Raw genomic sequence first — 12951 nt, forward strand, 5'->3', positions numbered from 1 at the left:
AGTGGCCACTGGTTACGGTACCGCCGTGCCCCTTGGCGGTTGGGTTGCCGACCCCTGATCTAGGGTTTGAGTCTCAATCACCTGTCTCCTCCATGGGGGGTTTTGTTTACTGTCCTCTCCATGGGGGGGGGTTGTTTACCTTCCTCTCCATGGGGGAGGTGGGGGTTTGTTTTACTGTCTCTCGCATGGGGGGGGGGGGGTTGTTTACCTGTCTCTCCATGGGGGGGGGTTACCTGTCTCTCCATGGGGTGGGGGTTGTTCTACCTGTCTCTCCATGGGGGCCAGCTACACACGTTCACCACCGATGGCCCAGCTGGGTCATCACCCTCAGCAGGTTAGCTGCACCTGTTGTATTTGGAGCTGTTCCAGAAGGCGTCTCCGAAGCGAGCGTCAATACAAACACAGGAAGTGGATTTAACAGACAAGGAAGTGGACTTATACACTCTAAAACAGGAAGGTAATAGAGCGGTGGCAGGGAGGACGTATTTAACCCTGGAAGGAATGCCCTGCTGTTCCTCGACAAAAATGCTACGGGATTTCTCCAGAGGATTTAGGAAAATAGCTGAAATAAGGTCTGTGGAAACAGTGCTGTTTTGATAATGCACGTTTGTTCAGGATAATCCCCATGTCTAACTTTCCATAATGTTCTAATATAAATCTAATGGTCCAGAAGCTAAAGCAAACGTTATGCTATAAAGGAACCTACAGCTCGAGTCCAGCCAGCACAAATTCAACGTCCACCCAACTTCAGATCCATATTCAAAACACACGATTCTAAATGGAACGAGTTGAAGCGTTTGTTTGAACAGTCTGCAGGAGCAGGGACTTGCTTCAAGCAGAACAGAAACTAACTTAGGGAGGAGTGTTTACGTGTTGGCTGTAATGACGTACAACGGCTCCACGACTTCTGGTAGTCCTATTCAGCCACTTGGTAACACCATCGTTTCTCAGACACGTCCACTCTTCAGAAGATCACAAGGTCTGGGTCACTGCTGATGAATTTAATGTTGTAGGAACCAAAACGGTGATCTGTCCTCTTCAATGTGTCTCAACCACAGACCTTAAGTTCCAGCTAGTTTCCAAATGCCCTAGTGGAGAGATCCCATTGGCTCATGAGACCAGGGGACAGGAGTGGAGAAATGCTGACTCACTTCCCTGGTTTTAGGACTCGTTCCTGCACCAGCGTCTATAAGCAACGTGCTTGTTGGTGAGTGAGATGAAACCTTCTGGATCACTGGAGATTAAATTCATAGAAAATGGGAGAGCTGTGGGAGCTCTTGGATAATTAATTTTCTAATAATCCACAATCTTCCATCAGCGAGATTTTTCAGCAGACGCCTGAATCTAACTACGCTGTCCGCCCACCAGAAAATAATACGTTCCCAGAAAAGAAGGGCTTTGCAATGGTCTGAACAATACTATTCATGGCAGCTTGTGCTCCGGTCATAAAAACAACAAGGATCCCAAGCTCCTCCCCCTTAAGAGAGATAGCAGAAACCACCAAAGCCCAGACCTAAATGCCCGTGGGAACCGGAAAACGTGAAGCTGGGTCAAAAGGGTTGAATTCACCGTGAAGGCAAATGATTCGCCCACGGTTGGTGGGTTTGTTTACCTTGAATGGCGACGGGTAAATGGTCCCTCCCGATCCTCAAGCTTCCCTTTCTTTAAACATCATCACTGACGTGTTGTTGACGCACGGTTCAAATGTTACAAATCATCATCATCATGCATCATCATCATCCATCTATCATCATCAATGCATCCATNAAACAAACCTGTTTGATAAATGCACGTTTTGTTCAGCCGGATAATATCCACATGTCTACCCTACTTTTATAATTTTCGAATCATAAATCTAATCGATAGATTATTAAAGGGTTTTAGGACGCGTCACTGCACCACTAGAAGCCAACTCCATCGATCAAGCTGGCCGAAACTTTCTCTCCCTCTTCTTCTCATGATCCCTGTCACTCTCCTTTAACTCCTCCGGTTACTTTCTTTTATTTGATGATTGTTTTTTGCCCGGCGCTTGGCCGGTTACCGCTGGTATTAAAAACATTTTGGCGAATGGTTAGGTGGCGCAATAGTCTGTAGTGAAGGAGCGCGCTCACGGGAGCCTGCTCGCGCTGCGCTCCGCAGCAAACAGCTGTTTGCTTTTCACCCAAAAACGACAACCGACTCACAAAACGCTATGTTGTAGCGTTGATAAACGAAACAATTTAACTAAATTGCTAGTCAAAATACCAATACCACAGGACCATTTTTTGAAAGCAAGATTTTTAGTGGCCCCAGCGGGCAAAGTACGTTATGCTGGCCCGGGGTGTCTAAATAGTGCTTCCGGGCCAGCGGGCCATTTAATGTCGAGCCCTTCCGGTTACCGGCCGGCCCACATCGTCCGACCGGCCCACTTCAGTACCGGCCCATCGGGATTCGTCCCGAACGTCCTGATGGCCAGTCCGCCCCTGGCTATAGTAGCCCTATAATATTTCAATAGTAATACTATGTATCTAGTATCTACTATGTATGGATCTTTGTAGTATTCCTATATTATTTTAAATAGTATAACTATAGTATAATATATATAGTGTTTCATAGTTGTTTTTTAAACACACTATAGANAGTTTTTTCTGTAGTGCCATTTTATTAGCTATAGTAGCCCTATAATATTTCAATAGTAATACTATGTATCTAGATCTTTGTAGTATTCCTATATTATTTTAAATAGTATAACTATAATATATAGTGTTTCATAGTTGTTTTTTAAATACACTATAGACCACTCCTAGTAATATCATGATATTGTCATAGTGAATGCATATTATTACTATAGTGTTTGTAAAAGTACTACTGTAGTTTTTTTTTTGGTGTTTCCGTATTAAGACTATTATTTGAAATAGTACTACCATAGTATAATATATAGTGTTTCTGTAGTTGTTTTTTTAACCCACTATAGAACACTCCTACTGTATAGTAATATCATGATATTGTCATAATGAATGCATATTATTACTATAGTGTTTGTAAAAGCATTACACTCCTAGAATTAATGTGTCATTTTTTTTATATCAAATTAATTGATAGTTCAGGCTTTTATCAAACCTGGCCACTCTGGGCTTCCTGGCAGCTGTCAATCAAAGTCCAGTGGCTCCGCCCCAAAGTGTCAGAAACTTTTCACGCGCGCGCAGACAGATTCAGCGAGCGAGTGAGGCTGACACTCCCGCGAGCGAGAGAGATGAAGGCCATCATTAATATGTGGCTGAACACTTACTTTTCACTAAGTTGATAATGTTAAGAATTCTTCGTCAAGGCGATGTTAAATTATGTATAATGCTCTTATGGTACGTGGTACTATAGGATGTGGAGAAGAACAATTTATCTTTATCTTTTCTAACCATATAGTTGCACTCACTCAGTAGTGTGAGGATTTCAAAAGCGCAGGTCAGCCCCTGAAGGAGAGCCAAGTAATTGAACGCTTTTAAACTTTGTACTTCACATGTCACTATAAATCCCATCTTAAATCCTCACCAGTAAAAAGCTACAGAGGGTTGAACACATTGTTAGCTAAAATGCTAATGCTATCGTTGATAATCTTCAAAAATACTATTATTTTTGTGGAAAAAACCTAGCTTGAAGGTTGTGGGATAGCCATGTTTATTGATTGATTGCATCTTTATTCATTGTGTGGTGTGGATTTGGAGGGGGACCTAAATGTACAAGCTAGTGTTGCCAACCTAGTCTGCAAGAGTATGCGACTTTTGAAGTTAGTGCTGCTGTTTTGTGCTCCTGATAGTTTCTCAAGATGCCAACTCTAACACTCTTCGGTGTTAAATCAGAATAGACTGCTAACACTATGACAACCTGCGTTTTCAATTGGTAAAGGGATTGTTTGTGGAGTTCACTAATTGCATAGTTACATCTGAAATCTGTTGCAAGTACAAACATGGTGAGGAAAATACATTTCCCATTGCCCCTTTTATTATGGAATACATCCTTCATCACTATACAAATAGAAAACAGGAAATTATTTAGAACTACAGTATGTTGTGAGTAACATTAGTAATTCTTCCATTTGAGCCCGTCTAATTAGCACGGACTACACTGAATTACTTTAGGAAACCAAAGCTATTTAATTGTGTCCTGCATCGTTGTTCATACCACATTCTGCTCAAAGCTATTAAATCCAATATCAACCCTGATGATTATAATGTGGTAGATACTAATAGAATAATGCTGGAGAATAGGAGAGTGCAGAGGTAATTAGAAAGCAAAGGGTCATCGTTTTTGCCCAGAGGAGGATGCAGAGGGAATTACCTGGTCCAAAGACAAAGGAGACAGAAGGTGTTAAGAAGAAGAAAGAGACAAAAATAACGTGGAAAGAAAGAAAGGAATAAATAGAGAGAAGAACAGAGAGGGACTCAAGAACTGGAGGACAGATGGAGACTGTAAAAGCGAGAGAAAGGCGACAAGAGAGAGGAAAGAGAAAAATGAGACTCGTTTCATTTTGAAATGATGGAATGTGTTCCCGCCCCAGAGCTCTGTTCAATAACTCGCCTTTTGTTGTTGAGCTCTGGAGGAGACAGGAAGCAGAAGGAAAAAGAAAAAGCAAGAAAGAGCAAAAAAGGGAACGTGTATGAGTGTGTGTTTATCTGCGCAGAGATGGTGTATGCGACCTATACTTGCATAAGGAACATTAGTCCGCCTACTCTCCTGCCATCAATGCTGTCTACTGAATCACCTGCATGACTGGTGATGATCAAAGAAAGATAAACACATGGGTCTCTACAGTCATACAATAAAAAGGCATGGTATGCCGATGATGCAAGCCAAGTGTTTCTGTTTTTAGCCTAATGGATTCATAAACAACCTATTTTCGGGCTGAAACGTATTACCAGTCACTCATATGCTCATGATAGATATTCATGTGACTATGAATCTAACAATAAATGCAGGTTATGTTACTTGATCTGGGTGTGGTTTATGATGAGAGTACATATTAATTGATCAAAGTTAAACACAGTCTTCAGCTTTATGGTTATGTAGTAGCGTAAATACATGTAGAATTAACTGAAATTATGTAAACTTTAATTTTGATAAAAATGCTGCTTTGCAAATGTTTTCTGATAAGAACAATTGAAGGGCACAATACAATACATTTGTAGCTCAATTTTAAAATAACTTTAGTTTGTTTAAAAGACAACTTCACAGGAAACTTTTAATATAATTTATTCTAGTGATCTAGGAGACCTCATTCCTCTCAGTAAGACCCTGATTAACCCTGCTGATTTAAGAATTCAGACTGCCGGTCTTGCATTATGTATTGTAACATTTAGGTAATCATAAATGTAGCAGCCATAAACAGCAGCTCCAGCGGCAGCAGCTCCACAACCCTCTGCTGAGGTCACATCTTGTCTCTGCACACCATCATACCTAAATCTAACTGCACCATTTGCTCCTTTGGCCAAGTACCTACACCTCTCTTTAAATTCTGTTTCCCTATCTAGTCTCAGTTCATCTACACACGCATCAACACATCTTTGCAGACAGGAGAGGTGCCCCTGCCTTTAAAACAGCAGCTCTGAGATCATTCCTAGGGAAATCTAACCTCAATCAAGTGTCTTGTTCAAACTACACAGACCCATCCCCAACCTGCAGGTTTCAAGCAAAATGTTTCAACACGCTGCTTCAGTCCCAGCTGCCCAGACATGAACTTGATAACACATTAAGTTGCTGTCGGTTCCAAACAGCACAGAAACGTTCTTAGTTGAAACTTTTCCCTGATTGACTAATGGCCACCAGCTCAGATTCAAGTCTATTTTACATTGCACTACAGACCACACTATCTTCCTCAATCAATGAGTCCTGAAATGGTTTTTCTCCCACAGGCACTGATCTTCAGGTATATTTGTGTAGCAATGTGATTAGGTAGTATTCATAGCAATCTGAGTGCAAAACATTCTTTATCAGTTTATCAGTTTATCACTTTAAACAACTCTCCTGTTATCTCCATCAGAACAACCTTCTGGATCCGCACCAGTCTGGTTTCAAGGCAGGTCACTCAACAGAAACTGCTCTCCTTGCTGTCTCTGAGGAACTGCACTCGGCTAAAGCAGCCTCCCTCTCCTCTGTCATCATCCTTCTGGACCTGTCTGCTGCATTCGACACGGTGAACCATCAGATCCTCCTTCGCACTCTCCAAGAACTTGGAGTTTCAGGCACTGCACTTTCCCTCCTCACCTCATACCTCAAAGACCGCACCTACAGGGTTACTTGGAGAGGGTCCGAGTCCGATCCTTGTCAATTAACTACAGGGGTCCCTCAGGGACCCCTGTAGTTAATTGACAAGGATCGGACTCGGACCCTCTCCAAGTAACCCTGTAGGTGCGGTCTTTGAGGTATGAGGTGAGGAGGGAAAGTGCNGGAAAAGAGAGAGGGTTTTATTTTTCTGACGCTGCGTGAGTTCCCCGACGCACCGGGGACACATATTTATGTATAAAAGACATCACAAAGTGCATTTTTGCATGATAGGTCCCCTTTAAGATCTAAATGTTGAGAGGGTTGTTATAAGGAGTCAACATATCTTCAAAGGGCTACTAAGAACATTGATTCACGAGTTTCTTAGGTGCTGTTCAGTTGAGGCGAACATTTGCTCTACTGGTTTTCTGATCACTTTTGACCCAATGAGAAAAAACAAAGAAATTGTATCGTAAAAATTTGGCTTAAAAACTGACCAAGCCTAGTAGTCAGTCTACTTGGATTAATTGTTTGGATGAGTAGCATGCCTGCCTGTTTTGGCAAAAATGAAATAGTTTCAGAAGCTTAGCATAGAACTGGATAAATAAGATTACTTTAATACTATACGGATACCATAACTGTAATAAGCTGAATGTTTCTTTGGAAGAATCCAGACTGCTCACCATGTCTTCATTGGGGTTGTCCATGTTGTCCATGTGATCTTTGAGGAACTGACAGGCAGCCAGAAAATCTGCATTCACCGTCTCCCTAGAGGAAGGAGTATGCGTGCATAAGGAAAGAGAGAAAAAAACCGAAGCAAAAGAAACATAGCCCCATGGGATGAAATAAAAACACAGGAGCTATTCTCTGAAGAGTAAACATCACAATCATAAAAAGTGATAAGGCGTTTGTTCCGGTTGCCTCACCTGCCCCCGGTGCTGGTTTGTGAGCCAGACTTCCCCTCCATCTGCTCTCCTGGGGGTTTCGTTTTGGCTGTTTTCTCAGCTTCCACAGACGCTTCGCCTCCATCTGTCCGCTCTGATCCTGCTCCTCCCGGTATCATCTGTCCGTCTGGGCTCGTGTACCTCAGTCCCTCAGACAGTCTCAACTCTGGGTCGGCTTCTTCCTGGGGAACAGCCATCTCCGTAGGGCGGATGCTACTTTGATTTTGCGTGCTTTTGTTCACACAGTCTTGCCCAACCAGATTTCCATTTTGGGGACTTTAAAGAAAATAATGTAAGAAGAGGACAGCAAAACAATTAACCACCACTCAAAACGCAGGTACATTTCGGCAGATGAAAATACACCCATCAGATCTGTTAAAAGGACAAAGTTCACCTTTTTTTTCTCATCGCAGTGTCTGAGTTGGCTCATTTTGGAAAAAGACAACGATTTTTCAATGACAGATAGCCATATGGCATTGGCAGGTTGACGTTAATAAGAAAAGTAAGGTAATGTAAAAATCTAGAATCACATGTTTTTTTTAAATCTGCGTTGTTTTGTCCACATTCTTCGAAGACATTTCTTGCAATATTCATATTTATACTTATAAATTAAGAATATCATCTTTTAAGAATGCCTTTTATGTGTTGATTCATAGAACCACAACTCAAGAGACTCGATATATTTATAAAGGAGTAATCCTTTAGCTAAAGTGGAAACTTCCACAGTCACTTTTTTTGACAGTATTTTTTAAGTAATAAATAAACTCTTTGGAGGCTTTGGTAAATGGCAAATGTTTTTCTTCCTTAACCGACAACTTCAGAGGGATTGGCATTCATCCACAATCTTAAAGGATGGTGTTTGTCTCAGGCAAAGTAGCTTAAACAACCTCAAGTTAGTATGTCTGTCAACCAAAACTATGGTTTAAGCAAAAATCATAACTCTAAACGTTGCTTCAGTGGGTGAGTTATTTACTAACCCATCATTAACACCCACAGAATGGAGGGTTTTTGACATCAGGGCGCATCCGTCTGTCCGCATGGGGGAATTAGAGGCTGCGTGGAAGACAAACAGAGGGTATGATGAAATATTACAACACCGCTGAACAACAACATTACATGCCCGTTAGGAACACATCAGCATGCTTTATGGCTTATTGTCATACTTTAAGAGACAAGTATTTCTTCACAAAAGCTATTTAGTCAGAATTGTTTATACTGAAAAAGAAGAGAGTAAATTAGTCAGTGAATTGTGGGCCTAGATGTGACAGTGGAACATCATGATGTGGCCTTGATGGTAATAGACATAAATGTTTAGTACTTTGAGTAAAAGAAAAGGATTATTTTGTCAAATTGTATGTGCTGTTAGACAGACTAGCGTCTTCATGAAAGGGGAATGAGCTTGTCGTTTCAAAAATTTGATATGTTTCCATTGCTGTAGTTCTTAGCATAAACAAGTTAACTCCAACTCTGTTTTACACAGATTTTTCCACTACACAGAGCTCATATGCCTAATCTAACAAAAATAACAAAAACTTAAATATTTAACCCTAAAGGCTTCAATTTAAAGCATTTCAAAGTTCAAAAAAATGTATATTTTTGAATATTTCATATTCACTTTGCGATTAAAGTTCAGATTCTGCTGATACCAAAGAGTATAATATACACATTCTTCTGCTAAGTTTTAAATGCTTTGACCAGCCATAGTTGTAAATAACTATACATGTTCTCCAAAGATAAACTACGGGTAAACTATCAGATTCCAAACTAAAACTAAAGTGGTTGTTTTGCCTTGTAGTGTACCAATGTACTTCTTCTTCAAATATATAAAATCAAATCAAAAATTAGTGTTCAATCTTAGAGTCATGAAAAAAGTAGATATTGTCTCTGTGACGTCGCCCATTGGTTTGTGGAATATGGTTTGAAGCCCAGACTTTAGTCTTGACATTTTCAATCGACCATAATGTTCCAATTAACATCCATCAACTGATAACACACTGAAAAAGTAAAAGTTCTAAGACAAAAACCATGACAACACCCCAAGCGGACAACACCGTGGTACCAACCTGTCAACAAGAAGTTAGCAACGCCCTTAGCATACCTTGCTTTATCATCTAATTCAGTCCCAATGGGATCGTGATTGACTAAATGGACATCATGTTATATTGAAGGTATATTGAGAAAATACGATTTTCAGCTAAATATTTATGTTACTAATAAATTAGGTGACAAGTAGGATGGTTTTCGTGTAGACTTCTATACAATTACACTTGTGAAGCAGCAATGCATTGGCTTCATTTTTCAGACTTTAGTAGATAAGAAGCAGACATGGAACATCCATTATTTGTATTTTCATTATACAACTATGTTTTAATCATTGCAGTGACATAATGTAACATCTGTGGACTACAGTACCTCCATGTTGGATACTCTCTTCACCACTGCATCCATGTTGGGTGTAGTAGGATGTAAGGATGTCCACAAGTCCCATCATCTCCTGCTGCAGGGCGTTGACTTTGGGGTCAGGGTGCTGTAGAGGTTTACCTTCCCTTCCTGACACATGTTCTGCACACAAACACTCCCACTGCTTATGCAGCAGCCTCTTGATCTGTTTTATATGATGGGCCACCACTGCTGTTTCCTCTGAAGAGTCTTCAGGTTTAACAGACACTGCCAGGTCTTGTTGTTGACTTTTTTGTCCATTTGCAGAAACAGTTCTTGCATTTGGACTTGACACTTTGATATATGGTTCAAGGGATCTCACAACAGTCTCATCTCCATCCTGTTCTACCAGCACCCTCTCTGCATGAACCCACACTGCAGGGTTCCTGATAAGGTTCTCCATCTTCTCATCTTTCCTCCTGCTCTCCTCTTGCTGCTCCTTTAGCAAACCTAAAGCTCTATGTAGCTCTAGGCCAGTCTCATGGAGCTTCTGCTCCAGCATAGCTACCTTAGCCTGCAGGGACGTCACCGTCAGCAGCTCATCCAGATCTGTACTAGTCCTCCACTCGTGCATGGGATTAGAGTCTTCTCGACTGATCTGGTGATTTCTAGGAAACATGACGTGACTTTCATGCCGAGGCCTTTTGATATCCATAATGCCGTAATTGGAGGAGGTGTTACGGTCTGTGGTTCCATTCATTGGTGGGGTTTGAATCTGTGGTTTTAATCCCAGTCGGAGCCTTTCTCTTTCCTCCTGAAGGATGCAGATATGTGCCCTGAGCTCTGGAACCACCCTCACCTCCATCTCCAGCTCCCCCACACGTTCGAGAGCCTCGGTCAGGCGTCTCAACAGCCCTGAGCAATCCTGGGGTCGAGGGCTGTCCGAGGAGTAGAACACGTCTTCACAGGAGGGGTTTCTCTCCCCAAGGTGGTCCCTCGAACTCCGGAGGCTTCCGGGCTCGTCTGTGGACTCTGATCCCTGCCTCAGTAATACTGTAAGTGGCATACTGGAGGCCCGGAGGAGATGAGGTCTGATGTGCTCACCCAGAGGTTGCTCATCAAACTCCTTGATTCTGGCCTCCATCTCTGCCAGAGATCGGAGACCTGTGGGAGAAAGTTGGGATCTCTGATCATTTGCCAAGGAATTGTAGCCATAGTGATGGGCGTCAGACAGTCTTGTCCTTGGGCCAAGAGCTCCAGTAGATCCCCAGGGGCTTGGGCGGTACCCGCACCCAGAAGGGTTGAGGTGCCTGGGAAGAGTGCTGGCTCGGGGGCCTTTGCTTCGACGCTGGATTGGTACTCTTTTGATTGTGTTGCCTTTCTCTATGTCATCCACGTATTTGAGGAAGTCCAGGTCAAGTTGAAAGCCATAAGGGGTTTCCACTGAGTATGGGGGCTTCCCTCTAGTTCCATTTTCAGTGGTTTTACGGTGCAAGATACTTCCTGTAAACATTAAAACAGTAATTTAGTATCCTTAACCAATTAGGAAAAAATGTGTCATGTTTTGGACTTTTCTTTACCGTTTTGTCCTTCCATCACTTTTTTGTTGTCAGTATTTCAAACTATTTGCTGCCACTTTATCTGGTTGGACTTTTGGTACCTGCCAAAACAAACAAAATAAAAAAATACATTAAATTGTATGAGGGACACATGGAGAACACGTTAGGCTTTGTGTTAGAATTGGTAACTGTGTGGTTATACAAAAAATATTAATTAGATTCATGAATCCTGAGTGAGAACAGATACATTTTGGCAATGACATTCACTCGAGGTTTAGCTGTGGTATTTTTGGTGGGAGACCTCATCATATTTTATTGACCAGACGGAGGAGCACTCTAAACAACAAAAACCCTTTTTTGTACTCCATTCACAATCGGCCTCTTATTCATTCTCCCACATGTAGCAGGAAGCACCACAAACATTAAATTACACTGGAATGATGTTTCTCTTTTGCTCAGTCCCATTCTCTTCCCAAATAATTCTGTTTTTCTCACACTCTCACTGCTTCATTTCTTCCATGCACAGGCTGCTGTTATTCAACAGTGGCAGGCCTGATGTTCACTTGATTACAGCCCTGCCATCCAGGACCAGAGCTGAGAATAGCTGAGGACTCTTCAGCCCAGCAGCTATGGCCAGCGGTGAAAAATATACTCCTACAGACATAAATACAGACAACCATTGTTGTGACTCACTACTTCCCTCCCTTGCTCTCTCCGTGTCTCCTACTAGGTCTACACAGTCTCTTTGTCAGATTCTTGGTTCACCTTTACCTAACTGTCTTTGAATGTAACTTCCTTCTCCGCTCTTTTTCATAAAAGTACATTTCTCCTCTATTCTGCTGACTTTCCATTTTACTCTTCATATAATAGAGAATGGTCTATAGTACAGTTATGGCTGCCCTTACTTCCTACCTCCTCCTCCCATGTCCCCCCCCTCTCCTGACCACCAGCCCCTGTGGCAGCTCGATGTCCTCTTGAGGCACCACAGCCACCGAGCCGCAGCCCCAAACAATGTCAGCTATGCAGTAAACAGACAAACACCGCCAAATGGCTCTGCTGGGAATTTTGACAACCGATATTCACACAATCTCTGATGACGAGCGAAGCTAAAAAAAACTGCAATAAACAGATACTGGTGCGCACATTTACATGTTCACGTGAAATTTTGCAAATGTAAGTGCAGAGATTCAGGTCCCACAAGAACATTATCTATACATGTGGTTCTACACCAGGGCTTATTGAGGTAGTTCCAGGAGGCCCCAAGAAGAATGGGGAGTATTTTCATAGCAGGATTGATAAAGGAAATGTCATTACTACAATTCGAAACCAAAAAAGGTTTTGACACTAGAAAGAAAAAGGAAAACGTGAAGAAAATAATGATAATCAGAAATATTTGAGGCCAAATTGTGTTACTTCACAGCTTCAGACAAGATGCAAGGTGCACATTTCTGTTGGTATCATAAAAGTAAACAACTCTAAAAAAAAAAGTCTAAAAACCCTAATCTTGGTGTTATATTTGATCAGGATTTATCCTTTAACACCCACATAAAATCAATTTCAAGGACCGCCTACTTCCATCTACGTAACATTGCAAAAATCAGGCATATCTGAGACTGCCAAGGCACACNAAATATGTGTCCCCGGTGCGTCGGGGAACTCACGCAGCGTCAGAAAAATAAAACCCTCTCTCTTTTCCTCCGTACCCAAATATTTTCAAAACAGGGGTACAACGAGTGGATACAGATTTGCTGCCGATATGACGTCAAATCGTGCTAACACTCAGAGCTAACCTGTACTGTAGATCACATGTGTTTAAAAAGCAGGAAATAAAAAAAGGA

General features: G+C 41.8%; 1 protein-coding gene across 1 annotated transcript in view; it reads right to left on the reverse strand.

Moving 5' to 3' along the window:
* Nucleotides 1-4272: 4272 nt before the first annotated feature.
* LOC104949927 (KN motif and ankyrin repeat domain-containing protein 2-like) overlaps nt 4273-12951 on the reverse strand; it is a 38419-nt gene continuing 29740 nt past the window's right edge. The window contains exons 2-7 of the mRNA XM_010776368.1: nt 11135-11214; nt 9588-11057; nt 8153-8228; nt 7158-7451; nt 6915-6999; nt 4273-4311 (exon numbers count right to left, since the gene is read on the reverse strand). Coding sequence (XP_010774670.1) covers nt 4273-4311; nt 6915-6999; nt 7158-7451; nt 8153-8228; nt 9588-11057; nt 11135-11150 — 1980 coding nt within the window. The 5' untranslated portion in view covers nt 11151-11214. The remainder of the gene's footprint in view (nt 4312-6914; nt 7000-7157; nt 7452-8152; nt 8229-9587; nt 11058-11134; nt 11215-12951) is intronic.

Source organism: Notothenia coriiceps, unplaced genomic scaffold, assembly GCF_000735185.1.
Source record: "Notothenia coriiceps isolate Sejong01 unplaced genomic scaffold, NC01 NC01_scaffold00000339, whole genome shotgun sequence".
Lineage (NCBI taxonomy): Eukaryota > Metazoa > Chordata > Actinopteri > Perciformes > Nototheniidae > Notothenia > Notothenia coriiceps.